Source organism: Osmerus eperlanus, chromosome 13, assembly GCF_963692335.1.
Source record: "Osmerus eperlanus chromosome 13, fOsmEpe2.1, whole genome shotgun sequence".
Taxonomy (NCBI): domain Eukaryota; kingdom Metazoa; phylum Chordata; class Actinopteri; order Osmeriformes; family Osmeridae; genus Osmerus; species Osmerus eperlanus.
This window is the reverse complement of record NC_085030.1, coordinates 4,900,499-4,923,547: the sequence shown is the minus strand read 5'-3', so window position 1 is coordinate 4,923,547 and position 23,049 is coordinate 4,900,499. Positions and strand designations below refer to the sequence as shown.

The window sequence follows — 23,049 nt, the reverse complement described above, 5'->3', positions numbered from 1 at the left end:
CACACTAGAACACAAACTAAGCAATCGGTGTACCTACTACTACAAACCGAGGAGGCACAGGTTATCGCAAACTCACGTTCTCCCGTGGAAAATCATAAATTATATCCAATCATAACATTCCAACGATGATGTATCTGTTTGCCATTGGTCATTGAGGTAAATAGGAGGAGGGACATTCCGGTTTGGGTTGTAGTGTGTGTATGTGTGTTTTGTGCTAAACTGAAAATGGCGGCCCGAAGCGGATCGTCTTAACTTTACAGCACAATAACAAGGATAACAAACTATATAGCAGCACTTACGTACGATGGAGACAAACTTGGCTGAGGACCCATAATTGCTATCCTTCAGGACCCCGTTAGAGACATTTAACCCATTGGAAGTCATTGAGAGGTATGATGAAAAGTTCTCAAGCTAAATAACAACTGCCGTTCGTTGTTGCAGCAATTCAACGCTAGCGAAGCTATTCGTACTAGCATACTGCTAACATAACGCTAGCAAGTGGAAAGGGGTCTCGTCGATTTCTCTTTCCAGCTAGCTATATGCTGTCGTTTTCATAGCTATAGCTACCGAACGTAGCTGACATTTGAGCGGTTTAATTAAGGTTGTAACAAGGAAAGTGTGAATTTTACACTTTAGTTCCATGCGCTGCGTTAGCGACAGTAGCTCGTAGTAGCCATAGAAGCGTGTAATTTTATGTTAATGTCCTATTGTATATGGGGACAGCTAGCCTAGCTAGCTTGCTAAGATAAGCTACCGCTGACTAACTGAAACATCCTCAATTTATTTCTTATTTAGTTAAAATATTGTATAACCCTATCAACGGACAGTTAGCTAGTTGGCTAGTAGTGGCAAGCTGGCAATGGACTGTGCATGGCGAGTAATTAGTACAGTAGCTAGCTAACTCCCCAGCTAGTAATCTAGTAGTAGCACTAGCACTACTTATTTCTTATGCCGACATAGCTCTGGTCGAACCAAGCGAGCTAGCTACAGCTAGCTAGTCTTCATCAACGACAATGGAAAGTAGATATTAACGAACCTCTATATAAAGATAGTTAAACACTCTTAGAGATCTCGCCACGCATACGAGTGTTAGATAATGTGACAAGTATAGCTAATACTGGTAGCTAGAAAAGTACAACGTATTTAGCAATAACACTATCTGGCACTGTCACAGTCGTCAAACAAAGTGCTAGACTGTCAGTCTTTAGGAGGACTGTCAAGTGCCATGTTAACTTGGGCAAGTTACTATTAATGCAGGCATTGCCATTTTTGGTCTCAGATATTTATTTGTATTTAAAATATTATGACATTAAATCGATCACTTCTTTACATTGTTGCCGTAGAAGTCATGGATGACCAACACCCTCGTTACAGCAAACGCCTGGTAAGTAGCAATTCCCCTTGTGTTACGTTTTTGGCAAGACGCTAGAAAAAGACTAAATAGAAAACATTACAGAGATCTTATGTCCTGCTTGATCATCTATCGCGGGTCTTAGTTGTAGACAAGGAAGATCGAAAGAAACAGGCTCTCCTCACTGTTAGCTTCTCCATAAACTTGACTGTTGTCCAAGGATTCAAGGCTGGTTCAAGTTTACCACCTGAGCCTGCTTGCATTCTGATGTCTACATTACCAAGTTTCTACTAGATTTTAATCTATATTAACGTATAATTTAGAACGTTTTGTCACTTTTGAAAGGAATAAATATGTACAAAAAAAACAAATAACATATACATAGATATATCTCGTATTTATCAACCGTAAATATGTGTGTTCCTTGAAAGTGTGCCAGCTGAAGGTTTGAATTTGTCACCTCAGCACTACATAATGCATAAATCACATGGATGGTGTTTAGAGCTGTATGATAATACTAGACATGCAGCTAAGGGTTGTGGGGGGGGTGGGGTGGGGGGGGTCCATCTGTTTTGCCAAACCAGAGCAGGCTTTGAATGAGAGAATGGGGGGGGGGGGGGGTCTGGACTATGTGTGGGAGATTAACCCTTCCTTTTGTTATACGAGCTGTCGTGTACTGAGTGAATGATCAGCGAATGAATCTATTAGGAATTCTAATCCTTCTAATCCATCCGCGCCGTGCTTTAAACCTAGAAAGAACCATTTTTTTGGGCTGTTGCTGTCATCATATCAAAGTTTCAGGCCTAATGCCTCCGTGGACCGAAAGTCAAATTTCTTCCCCCGCTGCTTGACCTCACCAGCGAACAGGAACGCGGCGGCGTTACCAGGACGATGGCATCTCCGACGACGAGATCGAGGGGAAGAGGACGTTCGACCTGGACGAGAAGCTGCAGAGCGACCGATTCAACTCCAATTTGGTCAAACACATGGAGGGCAAAGGTCAGAGGACACGAGGACCTCGTGAACGCACAGTGTTCCTCTTAAAAGACCCCAATCGCCCTGTGGCCCCCAGGAACACCAATAAACAGAGCATCGAATACATGTATTTGCCTCCAGCTATATGACTGAAACGGAGTGACTGTCTGTGTGAGTGACTTTGGGTATTTCTGTGGTGTCTTGGCAGACTTCACTTTCGAGTACATCCAGCGGGAGGGATTGAGGGACCCCCTCATCTTCGAGAAGTCGGACGGCCTCGGCATAGAGTAGGTCTCCCTCCTCCCGCCAGCGCGCTAGTACGGGGAACTGAGATAGGTTGGGGAAAAAACCCTCACTGAACCCTCCCTCCTTCTCTCTCTCTCCCCAGGATGCCAGACCCTGACTTCAGCGTGAGCGACGTCAAGCTGTTTGTAGGTAAGGACCGAGTCCACGGCCGCTTTTCAAAAAGCGGCTTCCGACCGGCAACGCCCACAAAGAACGGCAGCTGGTGAAGGCGTGGCGCTGGAACAGACTGAGCCTAACCCTAACCCGTCATCCCCAGGCTAACGAGCGCATGCGCATGTCGCCCGCTGGAAAGCACCGCTTCATAAACCCTGACGTAGGATGTGTAGGTGACCCCTGTCTCTCCCCCCCCCCCCCCCCCCCCCCCCCCCAGGCAGTCGCAGGATGGTGGATGTGATGGATGTGAACACCCAGAAGGGCATCGAGATGTCCATGGCCCAGTGGAGGCGCTACTACGAGACGCCCCCGTCGGAGAGGGAGAAGCTGTACAACGTCATCAGCCTGGAGTTCAGCCACACCAAGCTGGAGAACCTGGTCAAGAGGCCCGCCTCGGTGAGGCACACACACACACACACACACATACACACCCCAAGCTGGAGAACCTGGTTGAGATGCCTGCCTCAGTGAGGAACATGCATACACACACACATACACAAACAGACCCACACTCGCGTACAGAGAAACCCTAGCTCCCCCCCACTAGGCAGTGTGTTAGCGGAGACCGTGGAGGCTCCAGTCAGTGAGGCTGGTGTGTGTGTGTGGTGCTCCTGCAGGTGGACCTGATCGACTGGGTGGACAACATGTGGCCGAGGCACCTGAAGGAGAGACAGAGGGACTCCACCAACGCCATCATAGACATGCACTACCCCAAAGTCCAGAAGTAAGTCTCTCCTCTCCTCCGCTGGCCTCCATCCACCACGCTGTCGTTGCTCAGGCGGAGTGTCTGGATTCGTATGGGCTGAGATTCAGATTCAAACGCTACTTAACGACTCCCTCCGCCCTCCTGACCCTCTGTGTGTCCTGTCCAGGTACTGTCTGATGAGCGTGCAGGGCTGCTTCACAGACTTCCACATCGACTTTGGGGGAACCTCAGTGTGGTACCACATCCTGAGGGGAGGCAAGGTGAGGAGCGTCCTCAGACCTCTCTCTCCTCCCGTTTACCTCCTCTCTCCCTCTTTTCTCTGCCTAATGAACTTGACATATTGTTCGGGAGATTCACTCTGACCGTTGACCCCGGACCTGTGTCCCCCTCAGGTGTTCTGGCTGATCCCGCCCACCCCCCAGAACCTGGAGCTGTATGAGAACTGGGTGTTGTCAGGGAAACAGGGAGACATCTTCCTTGGGGACAAGACCACTGACTGCCAGAGGATCGAGCTGAAGCAGGGATACACCTTCATGATCCCCTCAGGTACGCACACACACACATGTTCTCACATTCAGAGACTGACTTTCCTTGATAGGCAGGTAGTTAATTGTCTCTGACACACACACACACACACACACATGTTGTCACCCATTGGATGACTTCCCATGATGGACAGGTAAATATTTCTCTCTGCCCCCCCTGACCTCCGGGTGGCGTGTCCCTCCCTAGGCTGGATCCATGCTGTGTACACTCCGGAGGACACCCTGGTGTTTGGAGGGAACTTCCTCCACAGCTTCAACATCCCCATGCAGCTCAACATCTACAGCATCGAGGACCGCACACGGGTGGGTACCTCACCCAGGGTCTCCAGCCTCCTGGGCCTGGGGCCAGTCTTAACTCTCACCCCCCTCCAGCCTCCTGGGCCTGGGGCCAGTCTTAACTCTCACACCCCTCCAGCCTTCTTGGGCCTGGGGCCAGTCTTAACTCTCACCCCTCCAGCCTCCTGGGCCTGGGGCCAGTCTTAACTCTCACCCCTCCAGCCTCCTGGGCCTGGGGCCAGTCTTAACTCTCACCCCCCTCCAGCCTCCTGGGCCTGGGGCCAGTCTTAACTCTCACCCCCCTCCAGCCTCCTGGGCCTGGGGCCAGTCTTAACTCTCACCCCTCCAGCCTCCTGGGCCTGGGGCCAGTCTTAACTCTCACACCCCTCCAGCCTCCTGGGCCTGGGGCCAGTCTTAACTCTCACCCCTCCAGCCTCCTGGGCCTGGGGCCAGTCTTAACTCTCACACCCCTCCAGCCTCCTGGGCCTGGGGCCAGTCTTAACTCTCACCCCTCCAGCCTCCTGGGCCTGGGGCCAGTCTTAACTCTCACCCCTCCAGCCTCCTGGGCCTGGGGCCAGTCTTAACTCTCACCCCTCCAGCCTCCTGGGCCTGGGGCCAGTCTTAACTCTCACCCCCTTCCCCTCCTTGTCTCTCCTCCAGGTGCCAGCCAAGTTCCGCTACCCGTTCTACTATGAGATGTGCTGGTACGTGCTGGAGCGGTATCTCTACTGTCTCACCAACACGTCTCACCTCACCCCCGAGTTCCAGAAGCACTCCCTTGGCATCGGTGAGCACACACACTTTTTTTTCAAATCACCTTTCTTTGTCAAATAGTCTTAGGCACAAATGACAAAGTAAAAAATGTAAAAAATAACTTTCATACTAGCCTGGCTCTGCCCTCCTACGTACTTCCGCTCAATTTTGCTTCTGTACTAGGTCTGGGATTTCGGTGTATTAGTCAGTTTTTGGAAACAAAATGTTTGTAGGTCCAATCAGCGAACAGAGGGAGTGGCTGAGAACGATGATGTTGATGTCGTTCGCTAGTTTGAGTTGTAGTTCAGTAACGGCGGCGGAGTCGCTGCTGAATATCCAAAAGTTAAAGCCGGAGCAAGAACAAGTTTAGCTGAGTTTTGTTGGTGGCCATGATGTTGTGGCCCTCCTCCCCAAGGGGTTCAGGAAAAGTTTGATTTTCCAGCTACGGCAGCTAGCTCTGTTACAGTAGTGGTGAAGGAATTGGCTAAGGCGAACGCTAGCGATTGGTTATGGCAGATCAGAGTGGCTCTGGGCAGATCCAATAGTTTTAAACTTCATCAGAGTACCCGCCTTCAAGGAAGTTAACGCTTGTCAATGGAGCGATCCCAGACCCTCTGTACAAATGAAATGTACGAGGGTCTGGTTAGGACCAGGCTACCTTCATACTGCCGTACAAGACCATTTTTATAGTACATTTTGAATGAGTTTAAACGAGATTCAAGACAATATTCATGTTAAAAACAATCTTGCCTGCCTTAGACTTTAGCACAGCACCGTATATCTCTGCCTAACTAACCTGCGCGCGCGTCCCTCCGCCTCCTCAGGTCTGACCCGCGCCGACGTCCCCGTCAACGGCCACGCCAACGACGGCACGCCGGACGACAGGAAGGACACGGAGGAGGACCGCCCCCCTGAGGGCCGGCCCGAGGCCGTGAAGAAGGAGGAGGAGGAGGAGGGGGGCGACGTGAAGGCCGAGGCCGACCCCGCTCCCCCCCCGGCCCCCACCAAGCCGGGGGTGAGGGTGAACCTGACCCCCCTGGAGCTGGAGGGCCTGTGGAACCTGCTGGGGAAGCTGGAGGAGCTGCCGGCCCACAAGAAGTGTGTCCCCGCGGGCATCCACAACGCCCAGGCCCTGCTGCAGGACATCCGGGTAGGGCCGCCGCTTTGACACGCGTGCACACACACACACACACACTCACGTCTGTCAGCGCTGGGAGACGAGCTGGTTTGGTACCTGTCGACAATCACCCGCTCCTCTCCATCTCTCCATCTGCTCCTCCCTCCGCCTCACCTCTCTCTTCCTCCTCCCCCCGTTCAGGCTCTCCTGGAGGAGCACGCTAACGACAACATCAAGATGTCTTACACAGGAGAGCCCATCGTCAAGTGGCCCAAGAGGGTGAGTCCCCAACCAGACGTTCTAGCACCTTCAAGACCACAATCGTTTTTCTTTGACCACGATTCAAGCTTAAGTTCCTACGTGAAAAGACCAGAAAGCCCCCCCCCCTCCCCCCCCAAAGGCCCAGACATGGTTTACCAACATGTTCAGAGACACACACACACACACACACTTGGATATGTATGTGTGTGTATATGATACAACTACAAAATAATAACTCTCTTTCCACCCCCCCCCCCCCCCTCCAGCCGTCGTGGTACCAGCCCCCTCCCCCTCCTCCCCAGGTGATGTACCGGCCCCGCCTCGGCGCCTCCCTCCACCGCCCCGCCACCCCCCGGCCCATCAAGCCCGCCTCGTCCATCTCGGCGCTGCGGCGGCGGCGTGTGCGCTGCAAGCGCTGCGCGGCCTGCGTGAGGACGGAGTGCGGCGACTGCACCTACTGCCACGACATGAGGAAGTTCGGGGGGCCCGGGCGCATGAAGAAGAGCTGCGTCATGCGCCAGTGTCTGGCTGTGAGTAGACCCCCCTTAGCCCCCCCAGGGGGGTCATTTTTTCCTACTGTGTCCCTACTTGTGTCCCTACCTTTTATACAGTGCGTCTGGTGTGTGTGTGTGTGTAGTAATAACGTCCTCCCTCTCTCCCTGCCTGGCCCCCTCCAGCCCTGCCTGCCCCTGACAGCCAAGTGTGCGGTGTGTGGGGAAGGGAACCAGGAGACGGAGGAGGCCAGCCCTTCTGCTCAGACCCTCATGGAGTGCACCAACTGTGCTCAGATCACCCACCCCGAGTGCATCAAGGTGACCAGGCTCCTACAAGTGATTTGTTGTTGATTAACTTGGTGCTGTGTATTTCTGTGACACGAGGCTGTTAACGTGTGTGTGTGTGTGTGTGTGTGTGTGTGTGTGTCAGCTGCCAGGGGAAGGCAGGATCAACAAGATCCTCCCCAGCTGCTGGGAGTGTCCCAAATGCTACCAGGGAAATGTTTCAGTTTCAGAGGTGAGTTTTTCCTCTCTCTCTCTCTCTCCTCCCTCTCTCTCTCCTTCCTCTCTCTCTCTCTCTGTCTGATTGACCACAGTTCATCCACTTTTCAGTAAATAGAAAATAAACAAAAGCAACCACACCTAACCGTCTCCCCCTGCGCCCCCCCCCAGTCTTCCAGTGATGACGACAGCGTAGCGTCCGTCGGCTCCTTCTCCTCCCGACCCCCCAAGCGGCCCCACCAGGAGGGCAGGGCGGGCGGGGGTCTGCGTGTGGGGCGGCGCGGCCGGCCCCCGCTGAGCTCGCGGCGCATGGCGCCCCCTCCCTCCCAGAGACTGCTACTGCAGCAGCAGCTGAGCCGGAACAGAGCAGGAGCCCTGGAGCTGAGGCTGAAGAAGAGGGTAGGGGAGGAGGAGGAGGAGGAGGAGGGGTGGGGGCATCGATGGGCTATTAACCTACGGCCGACTTGTGTTGACTTGAGTAACTTAAATTAATCGCCGTTTCTCTCTGTCGTGCAGATCAAGATGGAGCGCAGCAAAATCCTGCAAGCGGTAAGGATCTGAGCTTCCTTCGAACCTGTGTCTGCTGGGTGAAACTAGACTTGGTGTTGTTCCTGTTTGCTGTGTGGTCATCTCCTCCCCTGTCGTCTCTCTGACAGAAACAGGCCTCGTCCCTGGACCCCCGCTCCTCCAAGCTGCTGGCCTCCAGGGGCCTGACCCCCCTGCGCTCCCCCTCCGGGATCTCCCGGGGGCGCAGGCTGTCCCGGGGCCGGGGCAGGGGGGCCTGGAGGGGGTCCCCTTACCGCCCCTCCACTTCCCCCGTGGGGGTGTCGCCCCAGCCGGCTCCGAGCCTGCCCCTGGAGGCCAGGGGGGAGATGCGCAGCCGGGGGAGGGGGAGAGGGGTGAGGCTCCGGGGGGGCGGTGCAGGGAGAGGAGGGGGGAGGCACCAGGCGGAGGAGCAGGAGAGCGAGGACTCTAGCAGCAGCAGCAGCAGCAGCAGTGATGAGGAGGAGGAGGAGGAAGAGGAGGGAGAGAGGAGGGAGAACGGACTGAGAGGAGGGGGAAGGAGGGACAAGGAGAACCGACCGCAGAGACTGGGAGGCAGGACAGCCAAAGAAGCGGAAGGGGGAGAGGGGGAGGAGAGCGAGGAGGCCAACCAAAACGGAGGCGGGGAGGACGAGGAGGCGGATGGGGACGGAGGAGAAGGACTGCGGTCGGTGGAGCCCCCGGGGGCGATGGCGTCGGGCGACCCCCTGAAGGGGTCCTACGTGACCGTCACGCTCCAGAGGCCGCCACGGGCCAAGCGCGACCCCTCCGCCATCGTCCCCAAGCTGGAGGCGGCCGTCGTCGCCCCCCGCCCCGTCGCCCCCGGCAACCAGAGCTTCCTCCAGAGCCGCTCCCTCCTCAGGCCTCCCATCAGGAACCACGGCGGCGGCGCCGACCGCCGCGGCCACGCCCACCGCAGAGGCCACGGCCACCGCGAGGAAGGCCCGCGGCGAGTGGGGCCCGGCCGGCCGGAGAGGATCAACAACGGAGCGTCGTCCTCCCGCGTCCCCCCTCTCCGCATCCCCCTGCTGGCGCTGCAGGACGGGGGGGGCGAGGGGCGGGAGGCGGGGGGCGAGGCGGGCTGTGAGAGGGAGGTGTGGGTGTCCGTCTTCCGCTACCTGAGCCGAGCCGAGCTCTGCGTCTGCATGGCCGTCTGCAAGAACTGGTACAAGTGGTGAGGACCCTTACAACTGCCCTTCCACACACACACACACACACACACACGAAAGAAAATGATGTCATATTGTGTGTGTGTGTGCAGGAGCCTGGATAAGAGGCTGTGGATGAGGATCGACCTGAAGAAGAGGCGTGCTGTGAGTCCTCAGGCTCTGACCGGCATCATCGTACGCCAGCCCGTCACCCTGGACCTGTCCTGGACTACCATCTCCAAGAAGCAGCTCACCTGGCTGCTCAACCGCCTGCCAGGTACACACACACACACACACACATGCTCACACACTCCTGGAACCGCTCTTATTTGTTTGTGATCAGATCCACTTCAGCATCTTCTAGTATATTCAGCCCTTGATTGTGTGCGTGTGTGTGTGTCTCAGGGCTGAAGGATCTGGTGGTGTCTGGCTGTTCCTGGTCCTCTATCGCAGCCCTCAGCTCCCCCAGCTGCCCCCTCCTGCGCACCCTGGACCTGCGGTGGGCCGAGGGGGTCCGAGACAGTCAGATCAGGGACCTGCTCAACCCCCCAGGTGAGACCAGGAGTACAACGGCACTTAGGAATGCTTGGCTGGACCTGATGTTAGTTTCCTCCATGATCACAATGACTCGTATTGAGAGACTTGTTGCTCAGTTGTAACGGTTTCAAATTCTTGAACTCGCTGTGAAATATTTTTGCTGTTGATTTTTTTTTTTTACAGGTACACACTTGCACTCTTGTGGGGAGTTTCATGTTGTTCAATTGTAACTTGTTTAACTGCATGCTCTTATGGTTCTTCCCTTTGGCACTTATTTGCTTTTCCACAACGTATGCTTCATGTTTTGGCTGCTCGCAATGTTTGGGGCTATCTCGTTGTTTATGATCAGTGACCTATGCTCTTTTGTAAAGCTCTGTCTTGGAAGTCGCTTTGGATAAAAGCGTCCGCTAAATGAAGAAATGTAAATGCTTGATCTTCATGGGTGGCATTCAGGTCACTTTTAAAGACTCGATTTTTCTCTCCTGACTCCTCTTTCCCTCCCGTCCCTCCCCTAGGCTGTGACAACCGCAGCCAGCTGAGGAACATGCAGTCGTTCCGTCTGTCCGGCCTGGAGATCAGCGACTCCACCCTGCGCATGGTGATCCGCCACATGCCCAAGCTGACCAGGCTGGACCTGTCCCACTGCGGCGGCCTGACCGACCAGTCCATCGACCTGCTGACGGCCGTGGGCTCCTCCACGCGCAACACGCTCGTCGAGCTCAACCTGGGAGGTAAAGGCCAGGGTCATGCTGGGTAATGAAGTTCTGAGGGGACAGGGCAAGGCAAAAGCCACGGAGTAGGTAAAAAATACAAAATGAAAGGGAAAGGGGGGGGGGGAAGTACAGGAAAAGGCAAGTATATACTTTTTTTTTAAGCGTACACACACACAAATCCAGGTAATTGAATGATGAATCAGCGCAGGAAGTCGTTGCTTAAGACTGCGTGTGGCTTCCCCTCTCCAGGCTGCAGCAGGCTGACGGACGTGTGTCTGCGCTACCTCCGCCGCCTCTCCTGCCTCGCCCTGCTGGACCTGCGCGGCTGCAAGGGCGTGTCCCGCGAGGCCTGCGAGGCCTTCATCTCCGAGCTGTCCGTCAACGCCCTCTACTGCCTATCGGAGGACAAGCTCATCCAGAGGATATCCTAGAACCCGCCTCCTCCGGGGTCGGCCTGGGCTTTGAGTGTGTGTGTGTGTGTGTGTGTGTGTGCGCGCGTGTCTGTGTGTGTGTATGTGGGGGGTGGGCACAACATCAGGGGGTCTCTGTGTGACAGAGGGAAAGACTGAAGGGGGGGGGATGCAAGGCGGGCTTAAAAGCACCTGTCCTCTCTAAAGGGAGGGGCTGGAACCAGCGGGGGGCGGGGTGGGGGGGGAACTGGAGGCACTCACACACTTTCTGTGTAGTGACGGGAGCAGGGTTTCTTTCTATGTTGTATACATTTATTTTTTGGGGGGCGGGGGGGGGGGGGGGGAGTACAAACAAGAGACTCAGGAGTTTGGTTTCAGCAGCTGACACTGCAGAAGAGGAGGGATGTTGTTGTCATGGGGATGAAGGTGGTGGATGCAGGGGAGCAGGGGCTGTGATATCGACCGTGAGGACCCCCCCTGTGAGACTGAGGGGCTGGGTAAGGGTGTACAGGGACGGTGCGAGAAGGCAATCGACATGGTGATGAGACCACACCCAAATAAGGGCAGGGTTAGGATTTAGGGGTGGAGGGTGGGTGTGTGGGGTTCGAGAGCAAGCTATATGGTGCGATCAAACTACAGTTAGAATCCAGGTGCTATCACTCCCAAACTCCCAAACTGCTTGTCTTTTTTTTGTACAGAAATAAATTTAGAACAAAGTGTTGATATTCTAGTCAGCTCTTGAACTTTCTTTGCTACATCCTCTGTTTTCCATGGACAAATGTGAGTCTGTTTTCACAGAAGTTTTTTAAATTGTTAAACGCAATGTAGAGACCTATGATTTTGCTCTCATTTTTCTGGAAATTGAATCTCTGCAATGAGGACTCAAATTTCATTTTCCTTACAAACCCACCCTCTACTCCATTACCTTACAAAAGAATATAAATATATATAAATATATACTTTAGTGTAAATGTTTTCCCCTCTTAGACACCAATCCTGTAGCATTGTAATTATTTTCAGGAGCCTTTTTCACTTATGTTTATTGTTTTGTGTTTTTTTCAAGAAAATTAAAAATATATAGAAAATAAAGTGTTTAATGTGTCAAATGTATACTTTTTGTGGGCCTGGATAGGGACTGGGCTAATATTTGCTTTAGAGTATTCTTGTCGATCATACACTTATTTACGTCTTCGTTCTACAGCTTGGTCAATGCATGGAGGATATCATATAACTATTGTTTCGGAACTTAAACAGTGTAGCATAACCTCCCCCATTCCAGCTGTTGGCTAACAATAACCTGGACTTTGAAAATGACGTGAAGAAATAAATATTTGAAGCTACTAGTAGGGTCCAATTGTTCAAGGCTTAACACTGAAAAGCTATTGCGGACTATTTCAATGATCGCATGGCTGAGTTTGGGATGTGACACATCTTGGGTCCATCTGATCAGCTCTCGCTACTGCATCTGCCGCCTCCTCGTCACCGGCACCAAGGCCCGAATCCTTATCACATCGGTCATCGACTAGACCTGGAATTAAAACCGTAATTGGGCCATATCTTACTTAAGATTTTCAACAAACTGAGAAAACTCCAGAGGATGTGATAAGGATTGTCGCATCACCAACTCTGAATGCAGGTCTGCACATAAGACTTGACCACAGACAAGCCATCGCTTTAAAAGGATGGATACGGCTAGATATGCCGTGTTTACCAGCTAGCTAGGTACAGCAGTCTCAGCTAGCCTATCTTTGTAATGGAAACGAAGTGCTAGCATGATGATACAGCTAGCTAACAATGCTGTTTGTTATTAGCCAGTTAGCTGGCTAGCTAGCTACCTTGCTAACCTGGCTTGTGTGTTAAGAGAGGGCTGGCTGCTATCCATTTCAATGGGCACATCCTGGCTTGCTAATTATTTTTGCTAGGACAGGCAGCATACCTGATCGGCACCAGTGGAATTTAATATTGTTGATCTATTGTGGGTACATACTACGACAAGGAATCAGAAAGCGAACGGTACGCTGTGTTGCCATAGCCAGCCTGCACACTACATAGCTAGCTTGATTTAGTTTAACCAACTAGCTAGTCTAGCTAGCTGGCGGTCGGTCGGTCGGTCAACAATGGCACAGGAGGCGTTTCCTTTACATTTTTTGGTTTGGAACAATCAGTTTTTGGAGCTTGACCGGGAACTACAGAAAAAAGAGGTATAGTTGTTAATCCACTGCTGAATGCATATTCTGTGTTTGTCCACATTTTGAAATAGTCTTAAGTTTGACAGTTGTGCGTCTCATGCCGCACTTGCGCCCCCCTCGCCTCGGCGTTTTGGTAACGTGTGCGGCGCCTGTTCCCCGCAGGAGGATGTGGAGCGCTTGGACCCACGGGGCCGCACCCCGTTAGAGCTTGCTGTGTGTCTGGGGCACCTGGAGTCAACCCGTGTGCTGCTAAGATACTCCGCAGACCCTACGCACTGCAACGCGCAATGCTGGACAGGTGAGAGGGGACAACACCCAGTATATGAATAAATGGGGGCGATATTCCTCTGTACATAATTATGGTGCGCAGATGCTAATGGTTTTGAGTAATGCTCTATTGCTTGTTTGGTTGTCTGTGTTCAGTTTTGCAGGAAGCAGTGAGCACTGGAGACCCGGAGCTGGTCCAGTTAGTGCTGCAGTACAGAGACTTTAAACGGGCCACGGAGAGACTGGCTGGCATCCCTGAACTACTTAGCAAACTTAGACAGGTAATATCTTTTTTCAGCGACACTACAAACATAATACACCACCTACTTTACTCAGTGCTTTACACAAATACATTCACTGTCTATGATATCTGTAGTGCCTCATGTAACTCCCTGTGTTATTACCACACCTGTTATACAACCCCATCATGCCTTCCAGGCCAGAGACTTCTATGTGGAGATGAAGTGGGAGTTCACCAGCTGGGGTGAGTGTTTGGGTACCTGACCCCCCTCCCCCCCGCCACCCCCCTTTACCCTCTGCAGGAATGACCCGAGCCAGGGTGTTGTTAGGTTGACTGTGCTTGATTTCAGCACCACACTGAGGGGACAGCTCCCGTTTACAGTTGTCAGTCATTCTAGCACACGGACGGTACCAATCCTTCATCGGTTGTTGGGATCCAGAGTTTGGCTTTGCTGTGTACACCCCTTCCGGTCTTGTTCCAACACTCACCACCCCCCCGCCTCCTCATCTCCCCCCCTCCCCCCCTCTCCCTCTTCCTCCAGTGCCCCTGGTGTCGAAGGTGTGCCCCAGCGATGTGTACCGGGTCTGGAAGAGCGGCTCGTGTCTGCGTGTGGACACCACCCTGCTGGGCTTCGAGCACATGACCTGGCTGAAGGGACGGCGCAGCTACATCTTCAAGGGGGAAGGTAAGGGCTATCGTGCTTTCCGCGGTAACGTCTCCACGGTGACGATGTGTCTCTATGGCGACGGGGTAGGATACCCATGCGGCGGTGGTTGTTGACTGCGTGAGTGTGTCTGTGTGTGTGTGTGTGTAGAGAGCGGCGCCCTGGTGATGGAGGTGGACCATGAGAAGCAGGTGGTGTACACGGAGCCGCTGGCTCTCTCTCCCCGGGACACCCCCTCCCTCCTGGCCGCCATGCAGCCCTCCCAGGAGCACACGGCCCAGAGGCTGACCTCGCCTATCGTCTCCACGCACCTCAACACGGGCAACATCGCCTTCGAGAGGTCTCACACACACACATACACACACACAGCAAACATCCAGCTCTCCTCGCTTCGTACCAACCTCCTGTCCTCTGTCTCCCAGGAACAAGTCTGGTATCTGGGGCTGGCGCTCTGAGAAGAGTGAGCTGGTCAGCGGCTACGAGGCCAAGGTGAGCTAGCGTGCAGAGCTGTGTCCTCCACACCCACCCCAGTCCTGCCTGGTCCTCTACCCCCCGCCTGCCTCCACACTCACCCCAGTCCTGCCTGGTCCTCTACCCCCCGCCTGCCTCCACACCCACCCCAGTCCTGCCTGGTCCTCTACCCCCCGCCTGCCTCTACACTCACCCCAGTCCTGCCTGGTCCTCTACCCCCCGCCTGCCTCCACACTCACCCCAGTCCTGCCTGGTCCTCTACCCCCCGCCTGCCTCTACACTCACCCCAGTCCTGCCTGGTCCTCTACCCCCCGCCTGCCTCCACACTCACCCCAGTCCTGCCTGGTCCTCTACCCCCCGCCTGCCTCTACACTCACCCCAGTCCTGCCTGGTCCTCTACCCCCCGCCTGCCTCCACACCCACCCCAGTCCTGCCTGGTCCTCTACCCCCCGCCTGCCTCCACACTCACCCCAGTCCTGCCTGGTCCTCTACCCCCCGCCTGCCTCCACACCCACCCCAGTCCTGCCTGGTCCTCTACCCCCCGCCTGCCTCTACACTCACCCCAGTCCTGCCTGGTCCTCTACCCCCCGCCTGCCTCCACACTCACCCCAGTCCTGCCTGGTCCTCTACCCCCCGCCTGCCTCTACACTCACCCCAGTCCTGCCTGGTCCTCTACCCCCCGCCTGCCTCCACACTCACCCCAGTCCTGCCTGGTCCTCTACCCCCCGCCTGCCTCCACACCCACCCCAGTCCTGCCTGGTCCTCTACCCCCCGCCTGCCTCCACACTCACCCCAGTCCTGCCTGGTCCTCTACCCCCCGCCTGCCTCTACACTCACCCCAGTCCTGCCTGGTCCTCTACCCCCCGCCTGCCTCCACACCCACCCCAGTCCTGCCTGGTCCTCTAACCCCGCCTGCCTCCACACTCACCCCAGTCCTGCCTGGTCCTCTACCCCCCGCCTGCCTCCACACCCACCCCAGTCCTGCCTGGTCCTCTACCCCCCGCCTGCCTCCACACTCACCCCAGTCCTGCCTGGTCCTCTACCCCCCGCCTGCCTCCACACCCACCCCAGTCTTGCCTGGTCCTCTACCCCCCGCCTGCCTCCACACTCACCCCAGTCCTGCCTGGTCCTCTACCCCCCGCCTGCCTCCACACCCACCCCAGTCCTGCCTGGTCCTCTACCCCCCGCCTGCCTCTACACTCACCCCAGTCCTGCCTGGTCCTCTACCCCCCGCCTGCCTCCACACCCACCCCAGTCCTGCCTGGTCCTCTACCCCCCGCCTGCCTCCACACTCACCCCAGTCCTGCCTTGTCCTCTACCCCCCGCCTGCCTCCACACCCACCCCAGTCCTGCCTGGTCCTCTACCCCCCGCCTGCCTCTACACTCACCCCAGTCCTGCCTGGTCCTCTACCCCCCGCCTGCCTCCACACTCACCCCAGTCCTGCCTGGTCCTCTACCCCCCGCCTGCCTCTACACTCACCCCAGGCCTGCCTGGTCCTCTACCCCCCGCCTGCCTCCACACTCACCCCAGTCCTGCCTGGTCCTCTACCCCCCGCCTGCCTCCACACCCACCCCAGTCCTGCCTGGTCCTCTACCCCCCGCCTGCCTCCACACCCACCCCAGTCCTGCCTGGTCCTCTACCCCCCGCCTGCCTCCACACTCACCCCAGTCCTGCCTGGTCCTCTACCCCCCGCCTGCCTCCACACCCACCCCAGTCCTGCCTGGTCCTCTACCCCCCGCCTGCCTCCACACTCACCCCAGTCCTGCCTGGTCCTCTACCCCCCGCCTGCCTCCACACCCACCCCAGTCTTGCCTGGTCCTCTACCCCCCGCCTGCCTCCACACTCACCCCAGTCCTGCCTGGTCCTCTACCCCCCGCCTGCCTCCACACCCACCCCAGTCCTGCCTGGTCCTCTACCCCCCGCCTGCCTCTACACTCACCCCAGTCCTGCCTGGTCCTCTACCCCCCGCCTGCCTCCACACTCACCCCAGTCCTGCCTGGTCCTCTACCCCCCGCCTGCCTCCACACTCACCCCAGTCCTGCCTGGTCCTCTACCCCCCGCCTGCCTCTACACTCACCCCAGTCCTGCCTGGTCCTCTACCCCCCGCCTGCCTCCACACTCACCCCAGTCCTGCCTGGTCCTCTACCCCCCGCCTGCCTCCACACCCACCCCAGTCCTGCCTGGTCCTCTACCCCCCGCCTGCCTCCACACCCACCCCAGTCCTGCCTGGTCCTCTACCCCCCGCCTGCCTCCACACTCACCCCAGTCCTGCCTGGTCCTCTACCCCCCGCCTGCCTCCACACCCACCCCAGTCCTGCCTGGTCCTCTACCCCCCGCCTGCCTCCACACTCACCCCAGTCCTGCCTGGTCCTCTACCCCCCGCCTGCCTCCACACCCACCCCAGTCCTGCCTGGTCCTCTACCCCCCGCCTGCCTCTACACTCACCCCAGTCCTGCCTGGTCCTCTACCCCCCGCCTGCCTCCACACTCACCCCAGTCCTGCCTGGTCCTCTACCCCCCGCCTGCCTCCACACCCACCCCAGTCCTGCCTGGTCCTCTACCCCCCGCCTGCCTCCACACCCACCTCAGTCCTGCCTGGTCCTCTACCCCCCGCCTGTCTTCCTCACTCACCCTGCCTGCTCTGGGCTCTCTGTGTTCAGGTTTACAGTGCCACCAACGTGGAGCTGGTTACGCGCTCCAGGACAGAGCACCTCTCAGACCAGGACAAGTCAAGGAGCAAGGGTAGGCTCACACACACACACACACATTCATCTCATCCTTCAAGAGTCTCAGAGGGAGCAATACTACAGCCAGTAGCAAGGATAAAAAACAAAAGATTTTGTGTCTTTTCTTAGCTCTGTTAAGTTTTTCAAACGTTCACTTAATCTGTCCTACAGGGGATATCACACTGTACTGTTACTGATGTCATTTGACACATTTTCCCTCTCAGGGTCCAAGACACCTCTGCAGTCCTTTCTGGGGATAGCGGAGCAACACACTGCTCATAACGGGGTGTGTCACGCACACACACACACACTGTGAACTATTAACTGAATGGAAGAATGATGAATAATTGATTGACTGTGTGTGTGTTTCAGAGTAATGTGTCCCAGTGTGCCAGCCCCCACAACCCCACAGACATCACGGCGGAGGAATACTTCGACCCCGAGTTTAACCTCAACGACCGTGACATCGGACGCCCCGTTGAACTCACTAGCAAAGTCCAGAAGTAGGCCTTCGTCACCGCAGCGACACGTTGGGCGAATCATGTAGCACCTCAAGGCTCACAGGCCCTACTTCTGGGTATGAGCTTTCAGCTCTTTTCCCCTCGGTTCTAAGTCTCCGGCTCTCTCTCTCTCTCCAGGTTCAAGGCCAACCTGTGGTTGAGCGAGGCACACCCTCTCTCATTGGCCGAGCAGGTCACGCCCATCATCGACCTCATGGCCATCTCCAACGCCCACTTTGCCAAGCTGCGTGACTTCATCACCCTGCGCCTGCCACCTGGGTTCCCCGTCAAGATAGGTGAGGAGGATGGACACACACACACACACACACACCATATAATGTCCCTTTCACCGTGACCCTTACAATACTGACCCCATATTGTGGTTGGTCGGAGGATGGCATGGGTGGGTTTGTAAGGAAAATCTGAATCGATGTCATTGCTCACAAGCTCTGTCTTTTTTTCCTCTGTCCGTCCTCTCAGAGATCCCTTTGTTCCACGTGTTGAATGCCAGAGTGACCTTCAGTAACCTGTGTGGTTGCGATGAGCCTGTTAGCTCTGTCACAGTACACACACCAGAGGGCTCCCCCGAGGCTGGTAAGCACACACACACACACACACACACACACCATCTCCACAGCAAACTACTCAGCTGCAGTATCACTACTTCAGCGGGAAAAGCCACTGACTCCTCCCTGCCGTCTCACAGGGCAGGCCCCCCCTCCCTTCCACTGCGAGGTGGACCCCTCCGTTTTCGAGCCCCCCCCGGACTACACCACGCTGGGGCCGGGCCGCAGCGAGCCCATGAGGGACGAGGACGACAACCTGCTGCAGTTTGCCATCCAGCAGAGCCTGCTGGACGCAGGCACCGAGAGCGACCAGGTGAGGCCTCCGCTTGAAACCAGACAAACGGACCGGTGGACGGGTCCTAAGGACCTAACCCCTCTCTCTCTCTCTCTCTCTCTGCAGGTGACCATCTGGGAGGCTCTGACCAACAGTCGCCCTGTCTCACAGCCTCCACTATATGCGGAAGACTCTCAGCTGGAGAGGTGAGTCCAGAGAGAGAGGGAGGCAGAGTAGTGGACCCCCCCCTCACCCCCCAGTTCTGTATAGACCACTGATCTCTGAAGACTTAATATTCACGTATTGCATATTTCATGTCAAAATATACACCTCAATGCTTGCATCTTTAGAGCCGTTATCTATGTCCTGTCTACCTGATAGGGCCATCCAGGAGTCCCTGTCCATCCCACTGGCTGGTGGAGAGGGCGGGGAAGCGGCAGACCCCGCCCAGCCCTCGTCTGTCTCCCCATTGGACACGGGGGCCAACTCCCCTCCCTCCTACAGCTCAGTGGCTGAGCCGCGGTTGCCAGGGCCGTTCGGCGTGGCGTCCAACTTTGACGAGCAGCTACGTATCGCCATGGAGCTCTCGTGCCGGGAGCAGGAGGAGATGGACAGGTGAGAGGGAGGGATTGTGTTTGCCTGGAGATGGAGCCAGATTCTATTTCTTGTCAGGTTCTACGATTTGGAATGTTTCTTAGTTGTCCTTAGTTGGGCCTATGGACACTGTGTAGAGATGCTCTGGTGGCTTGAAGCTAAATGTTGTGTCCTTAATGTCCGACACAGGACGAGGAAGGAAGAGGAGGAGGAGCTAGAGAGGATTCTTCAGCTGTCACTCACAGAGATGTAGCTGTGGGAACAATTGATAAAGGGCTGTCTTTGGGGAACAAATTATTCATTAATTTATTTTCCAATGTAAATGTTTTTTTTTTTTTTTTTCAAAAGTCTTAATGTTAAACGATGAGAGTATGGTATTGTGACCAGTGTGATGGAGGGATACATGGAATGGTTAAGCAGAGAAGAGCTATACCTGGGGTGAAAGAGGGAGAACTCATTTAACTTTGTCGTCTTATTTTGAGTGAAATAATCCTTCAACTTCTAACCTATAATACAAATGAATGCTAGTAATGAGAACTGAAGATTTAAAAAAAAAATGCTGACATGAAGATAATTATTGAAAAAAAAATATTTATTATAATGTTTGAAACATTTATGTTGGTTGACTCGTGTGACATGGAAAATAAAATGAAGTAATGTTCCTGACTGATTTGTATTGCCAGTCTGTTCCTGTTTGAGATTTGACTGCATATGGAGGATTTTAAATTGAGTATGTTGAAACAAGAAAAAACACGTTTCTGCTTTCACAAATAAAAAACATAAAAACTAAGTATGTTTTTATTTAAATTGTATTTATTTTCTCATGCTCACTGGTAACAGCACCAAAAAAAAGTAATGAATAGGATTGTGTAGCAAAAATACATAAAAATATTTATCCTCTCATCCACCTTAATGTCTCCTTTAACTTTAACTGTCCTCTTGAGTAAAAAGAAAATCCACAAAGGATTATCTAAACTCGGAATAAAAACTACATCCGTATTTGAACGATCTTGGGGAAGTTGAACTTGTCTTATGAAAAAAATAAACACTCTTTCAAATGTCTTTAACCTTAAAATATCAGTCCGGTATAAAAGTAAACTATTAAACATTCTGTCTGCTTGAACATAAGTATCTCTCTCCCCCGTCTTCAGTTATTTACATCTGACATTTGATTGGCCAGTGTCTAAGTGGGGGGCGTGATTAGAGCAGCCTATGGGGCTGTTCCCTGAAGCTGATGTCACAGAGGAGGGAGAGGTGGTCAGAGGGGTAGTGGTAGGAGGGCAGGCGGTCTGGGCCAACCTGCTCCTCCGAGAGGAGGTCCAGCAGTGACTCCACGCACAAGGCATGATGGGAATACCAGATGTAGTCCAGTGTGCTGCGGCTCTCCCCAGAAGGGCGGATCTTCCACGTGGTGAAGGCGGGCTCCGCCTGGCCGTCGGCGCTCAGCAGCTTATAGGCCGAGTCCAGGTTCAAGGGGGAGGAGCTGAAGCGGCGGTAAACATCCTCGGTGGGCTCGGAGTTGAAGTCCCCGCACACGATCAGGGCCACGCCCTCTCCCTCGGGCCCCGCCCCGGCCCCGCAGGCGTCCGCTCTGCCCCGAGCCGTGATGGTCCTGAGGTGCTGGAGCAGGTCGGCTCCCTGGGCGCTCCGCAGCCTCTCCCAGCCGCTCCTGGCCTTCAGGTGGGTCACCGCCACGCACAGCCTCCGGCCCGTCGCCCGGCAACGCAGAGTCTGCACGACGGCCACCTGATTGGTGGGCAGCATCATGGCGGACAGGCGCAGGTGGGAGGTGGCGAGGAGGGAGAAGCGGGAGCGCCGGTAGAAGAGGGCGCAGCCGTCCGGCCCGTTGTTCTTCTCCACGTCCAGGCACGGAGACCACGGCTTGGGCATGAAGCTGCCGTGGTAGCCCAGGCTGGCCATGATTGGCTGGAAGGTGTCGTAGTAATGGTCCACTTCCTGGAGACACAGGATGTCGGGCCGGTAGGTAAGGATCTCCTCCAGGATCAGGTACTTCCTCTCAGCCCAGTTCAGGGCCTCCAGAGGGCAGCGCACAAAGCCGTCCTTCCCCTCGCCCAGGGCTGGACAGAGGGAAGCAGGGAGAGGATTGAAGCCATCAGTGTCTCACTACTTGGCAGCATTTTAAGAATATTTAGAATACCTACTTTGACCACCTAGCCTACTCTTTGCTAAAATCCCTAGCCTGCCTTGTGCTGGAATAACTAGCCTACCTCGTACTAGAATACCTAGCCTACCTTGTGCTAGAATAACTAACCTACCTTGCACTAGAATACCTCGCCTACTCTTTTCTACTATAACTGGCCTACGTTGTGGTAGAATACCTAGCATTCCTTGTGCTAATATACCTAGCCTACTTCATCCGAGAATGATAGAATCCCAATCCTACCTTGTGCTAGAATGTTCCACTGCATCACCCGTATGGGTGGGTGTTGGTACTGGCTGTGGTGCTGGTGAGCTGGGGTGCAGGGGAACATCAGGTCCCTGTGTGGCCGGGCTGGCCGCCCCAGCAAGGCCTCCTCACATTCCCTCAGCAGCTGGTCCGGGTTGGCCAGGGCCTCCGGGTCCTGGTCCGGATTCTGGTCTGGGTCCTGGTCTGACTGGGCCAGAGGTGCGCTGCTCAGGGTCTGGGCCAGGGTACCGAACAGCCTGCTGCTGCTACTGCTGCTGCTGCCCATCGGACACACTGGGGAGGACACAAGTACACACACACACACACACACATGAACAAAGATACACACGTAATGTACACACATCCAAAATCCATAGGATACATATGGAGAACTCTACTCAAAAACGGCTTGCCTGCACACACACGCATGCGGATAAACCCACATATGAGAATGCTAATCCTGTTAGGTTCCCTCAGGTCAGGCTTGAGTGACCAGACAGGTCCGACAGGCTGAACTAGCAGCTGTATATGGTGCGGATGCCTCACAAGCCAGAAATCAACCACCCACGTATCACAACATCTACACGGGCTCTGGAACAGTCAATGATATTGACTGACAATATTCACGGACTGGTCAAAAATGATCACATTTCTGTCATCTCACACGAGACCAAAGTAAAAGCTCAACCGAGGTTCTCTCGGACAAACAGTGCTGGGGTGTGGCTGCAGGCTCCATGAGTCATGCTTCTCCTTCAGAAGCCATTTTGTGTCTATATGTGTGTGTGTCGAAGAGAGAGAGCAAAAACTAAACAATCATCTGCCCTTACCCATCATCTCCATCCTCAGCTGACTTGTCTTGCTGTCTTTTTCTCTTTCAATATCGCCTCTTGCTTCTCACTCTTCAGTCTCTCTCTCTCTCTCTCTCGCTCTCTCTCTCTCTCTCTCTCTCTCATCTCTCTCTCATCTCTCTCTCTCTCTCTCTCTCTCTCTCTCTCTCTCTCTCTCTCTCTCTCCTCCTCTCTCCTCTCTCTCTCACTCTCTCTCTCTCTCTCCTCTCTCTCTCTCTCTCTCTCTCTCTCTCTCTCTCTCTCTCTCTCTCTCTCTCTCTCTCTCTCTCTCTCTCTCTCTCTCTCTCTCTCTCTCTCTCTCTCTCTCTCTCTCTCTCTCTCTCTCTCTCTCTCTCTCTCTCTCTCTCTCTCTCTCTCTCTCTCTCTCTCTCTCTCTCTCTCTCTCTCTCTCTCTCTCTCTCTCTCTCTCTCTCCTCTCTCTCTCTCTCTCTCTCTCTCTCTCAGCACGTGATAACTGCAGTACGTGAGCTGAGTCACAGTATAAGCCAGTCTGAGACCATCCCTCGCAGGCGG

At 54.8% G+C, this 23,049-nt stretch overlaps 3 protein-coding genes across 5 annotated transcripts in view; 2 read left to right on the top strand and 1 right to left on the bottom strand.

Moving 5' to 3' along the window:
• Positions 1-165: 165 nt before the first annotated feature.
• On the top strand, positions 166-10,941 carry kdm2ab (lysine (K)-specific demethylase 2Ab). The gene is made up of 23 exons (XM_062476604.1): positions 166-390; positions 1,344-1,384; positions 2,212-2,350; positions 2,535-2,613; positions 2,715-2,761; positions 3,003-3,181; positions 3,403-3,509; positions 3,658-3,751; positions 3,884-4,037; positions 4,224-4,339; positions 4,973-5,099; positions 5,890-6,215; positions 6,384-6,461; positions 6,710-6,973; positions 7,121-7,255; positions 7,368-7,454; positions 7,610-7,837; positions 7,955-7,987; positions 8,095-9,155; positions 9,243-9,406; positions 9,535-9,681; positions 10,182-10,397; positions 10,629-10,941. The coding sequence occupies exons 2-23, from the start codon at positions 1,349-1,351 to the stop codon at positions 10,808-10,810; spliced, it is 3,999 nt and encodes a 1,332-aa protein (XP_062332588.1). The 5' UTR covers positions 166-390; positions 1,344-1,348; the 3' UTR covers positions 10,811-10,941.
• A 1,131-nt stretch (positions 10,942-12,072) lies between these two features.
• On the top strand, positions 12,073-19,947 carry ankrd13d (ankyrin repeat domain 13 family, member D). The gene is made up of 16 exons (XM_062476623.1): positions 12,073-12,990; positions 13,141-13,276; positions 13,402-13,526; positions 13,684-13,729; positions 14,028-14,171; positions 14,301-14,490; positions 14,573-14,639; positions 17,282-17,363; positions 17,572-17,633; positions 17,720-17,850; positions 17,986-18,143; positions 18,328-18,441; positions 18,554-18,726; positions 18,814-18,893; positions 19,069-19,302; positions 19,471-19,947. Exons 1-16 carry the CDS (start codon positions 12,907-12,909, stop codon positions 19,532-19,534), a joined length of 1,890 nt encoding a protein of 629 aa, XP_062332607.1. The 5' UTR covers positions 12,073-12,906; the 3' UTR covers positions 19,535-19,947.
• The window catches only part of nocta (nocturnin a), a 7,947-nt gene continuing 4,441 nt past the window's right edge, over positions 19,544-23,049 (bottom strand). For 2 of the 3 annotated variants that reach the window (XM_062476627.1, XM_062476629.1), the window contains exons 2-3: positions 21,686-21,982; positions 19,544-21,359 (exon numbers count right to left, since the gene is read on the bottom strand). In XM_062476627.1, the coding sequence (XP_062332611.1) occupies positions 20,482-21,359; positions 21,686-21,982 (1,175 nt within the window). In that variant the 3' untranslated portion in view covers positions 19,544-20,481. Of the gene's footprint in view, positions 21,360-21,685; positions 21,983-22,515; positions 22,536-23,049 lie in introns of those variants that run through there. The other variant, XM_062476628.1, reaches the window with a different exon arrangement.

What these genes read in the sequence shown, in the direction of transcription:
- kdm2ab (XM_062476604.1), top strand. Translation starts at nt 1,349, where the DNA reads ATGGATGACCAACACCCTCGTTACAGCAAACGCCTG. An exon ending in AGCTGAGGCTGAAGAAGAGG is followed by an intron (nt 7,838 to 7,954) that starts GTAGGGGAGGAG and finishes TCTGTCGTGCAG; the next exon opens with ATCAAGATGGAGCGCAGCAA. An exon ending in GGACCTGCTCAACCCCCCAG is followed by an intron (nt 9,682 to 10,181) that starts GTGAGACCAGGA and finishes TCCCTCCCCTAG; the next exon opens with GCTGTGACAACCGCAGCCAG.
- ankrd13d (XM_062476623.1), top strand. Translation starts at nt 12,907, where the DNA reads ATGGCACAGGAGGCGTTTCCTTTACATTTTTTGGTTTGGAACAATCAG. An exon ending in TGGGTTCCCCGTCAAGATAG is followed by an intron (nt 18,144 to 18,327) that starts GTGAGGAGGATG and finishes CCGTCCTCTCAG; the next exon opens with AGATCCCTTTGTTCCACGTG. An exon ending in GAGCAGGAGGAGATGGACAG is followed by an intron (nt 19,303 to 19,470) that starts GTGAGAGGGAGG and finishes TGTCCGACACAG; the next exon opens with GACGAGGAAGGAAGAGGAGG.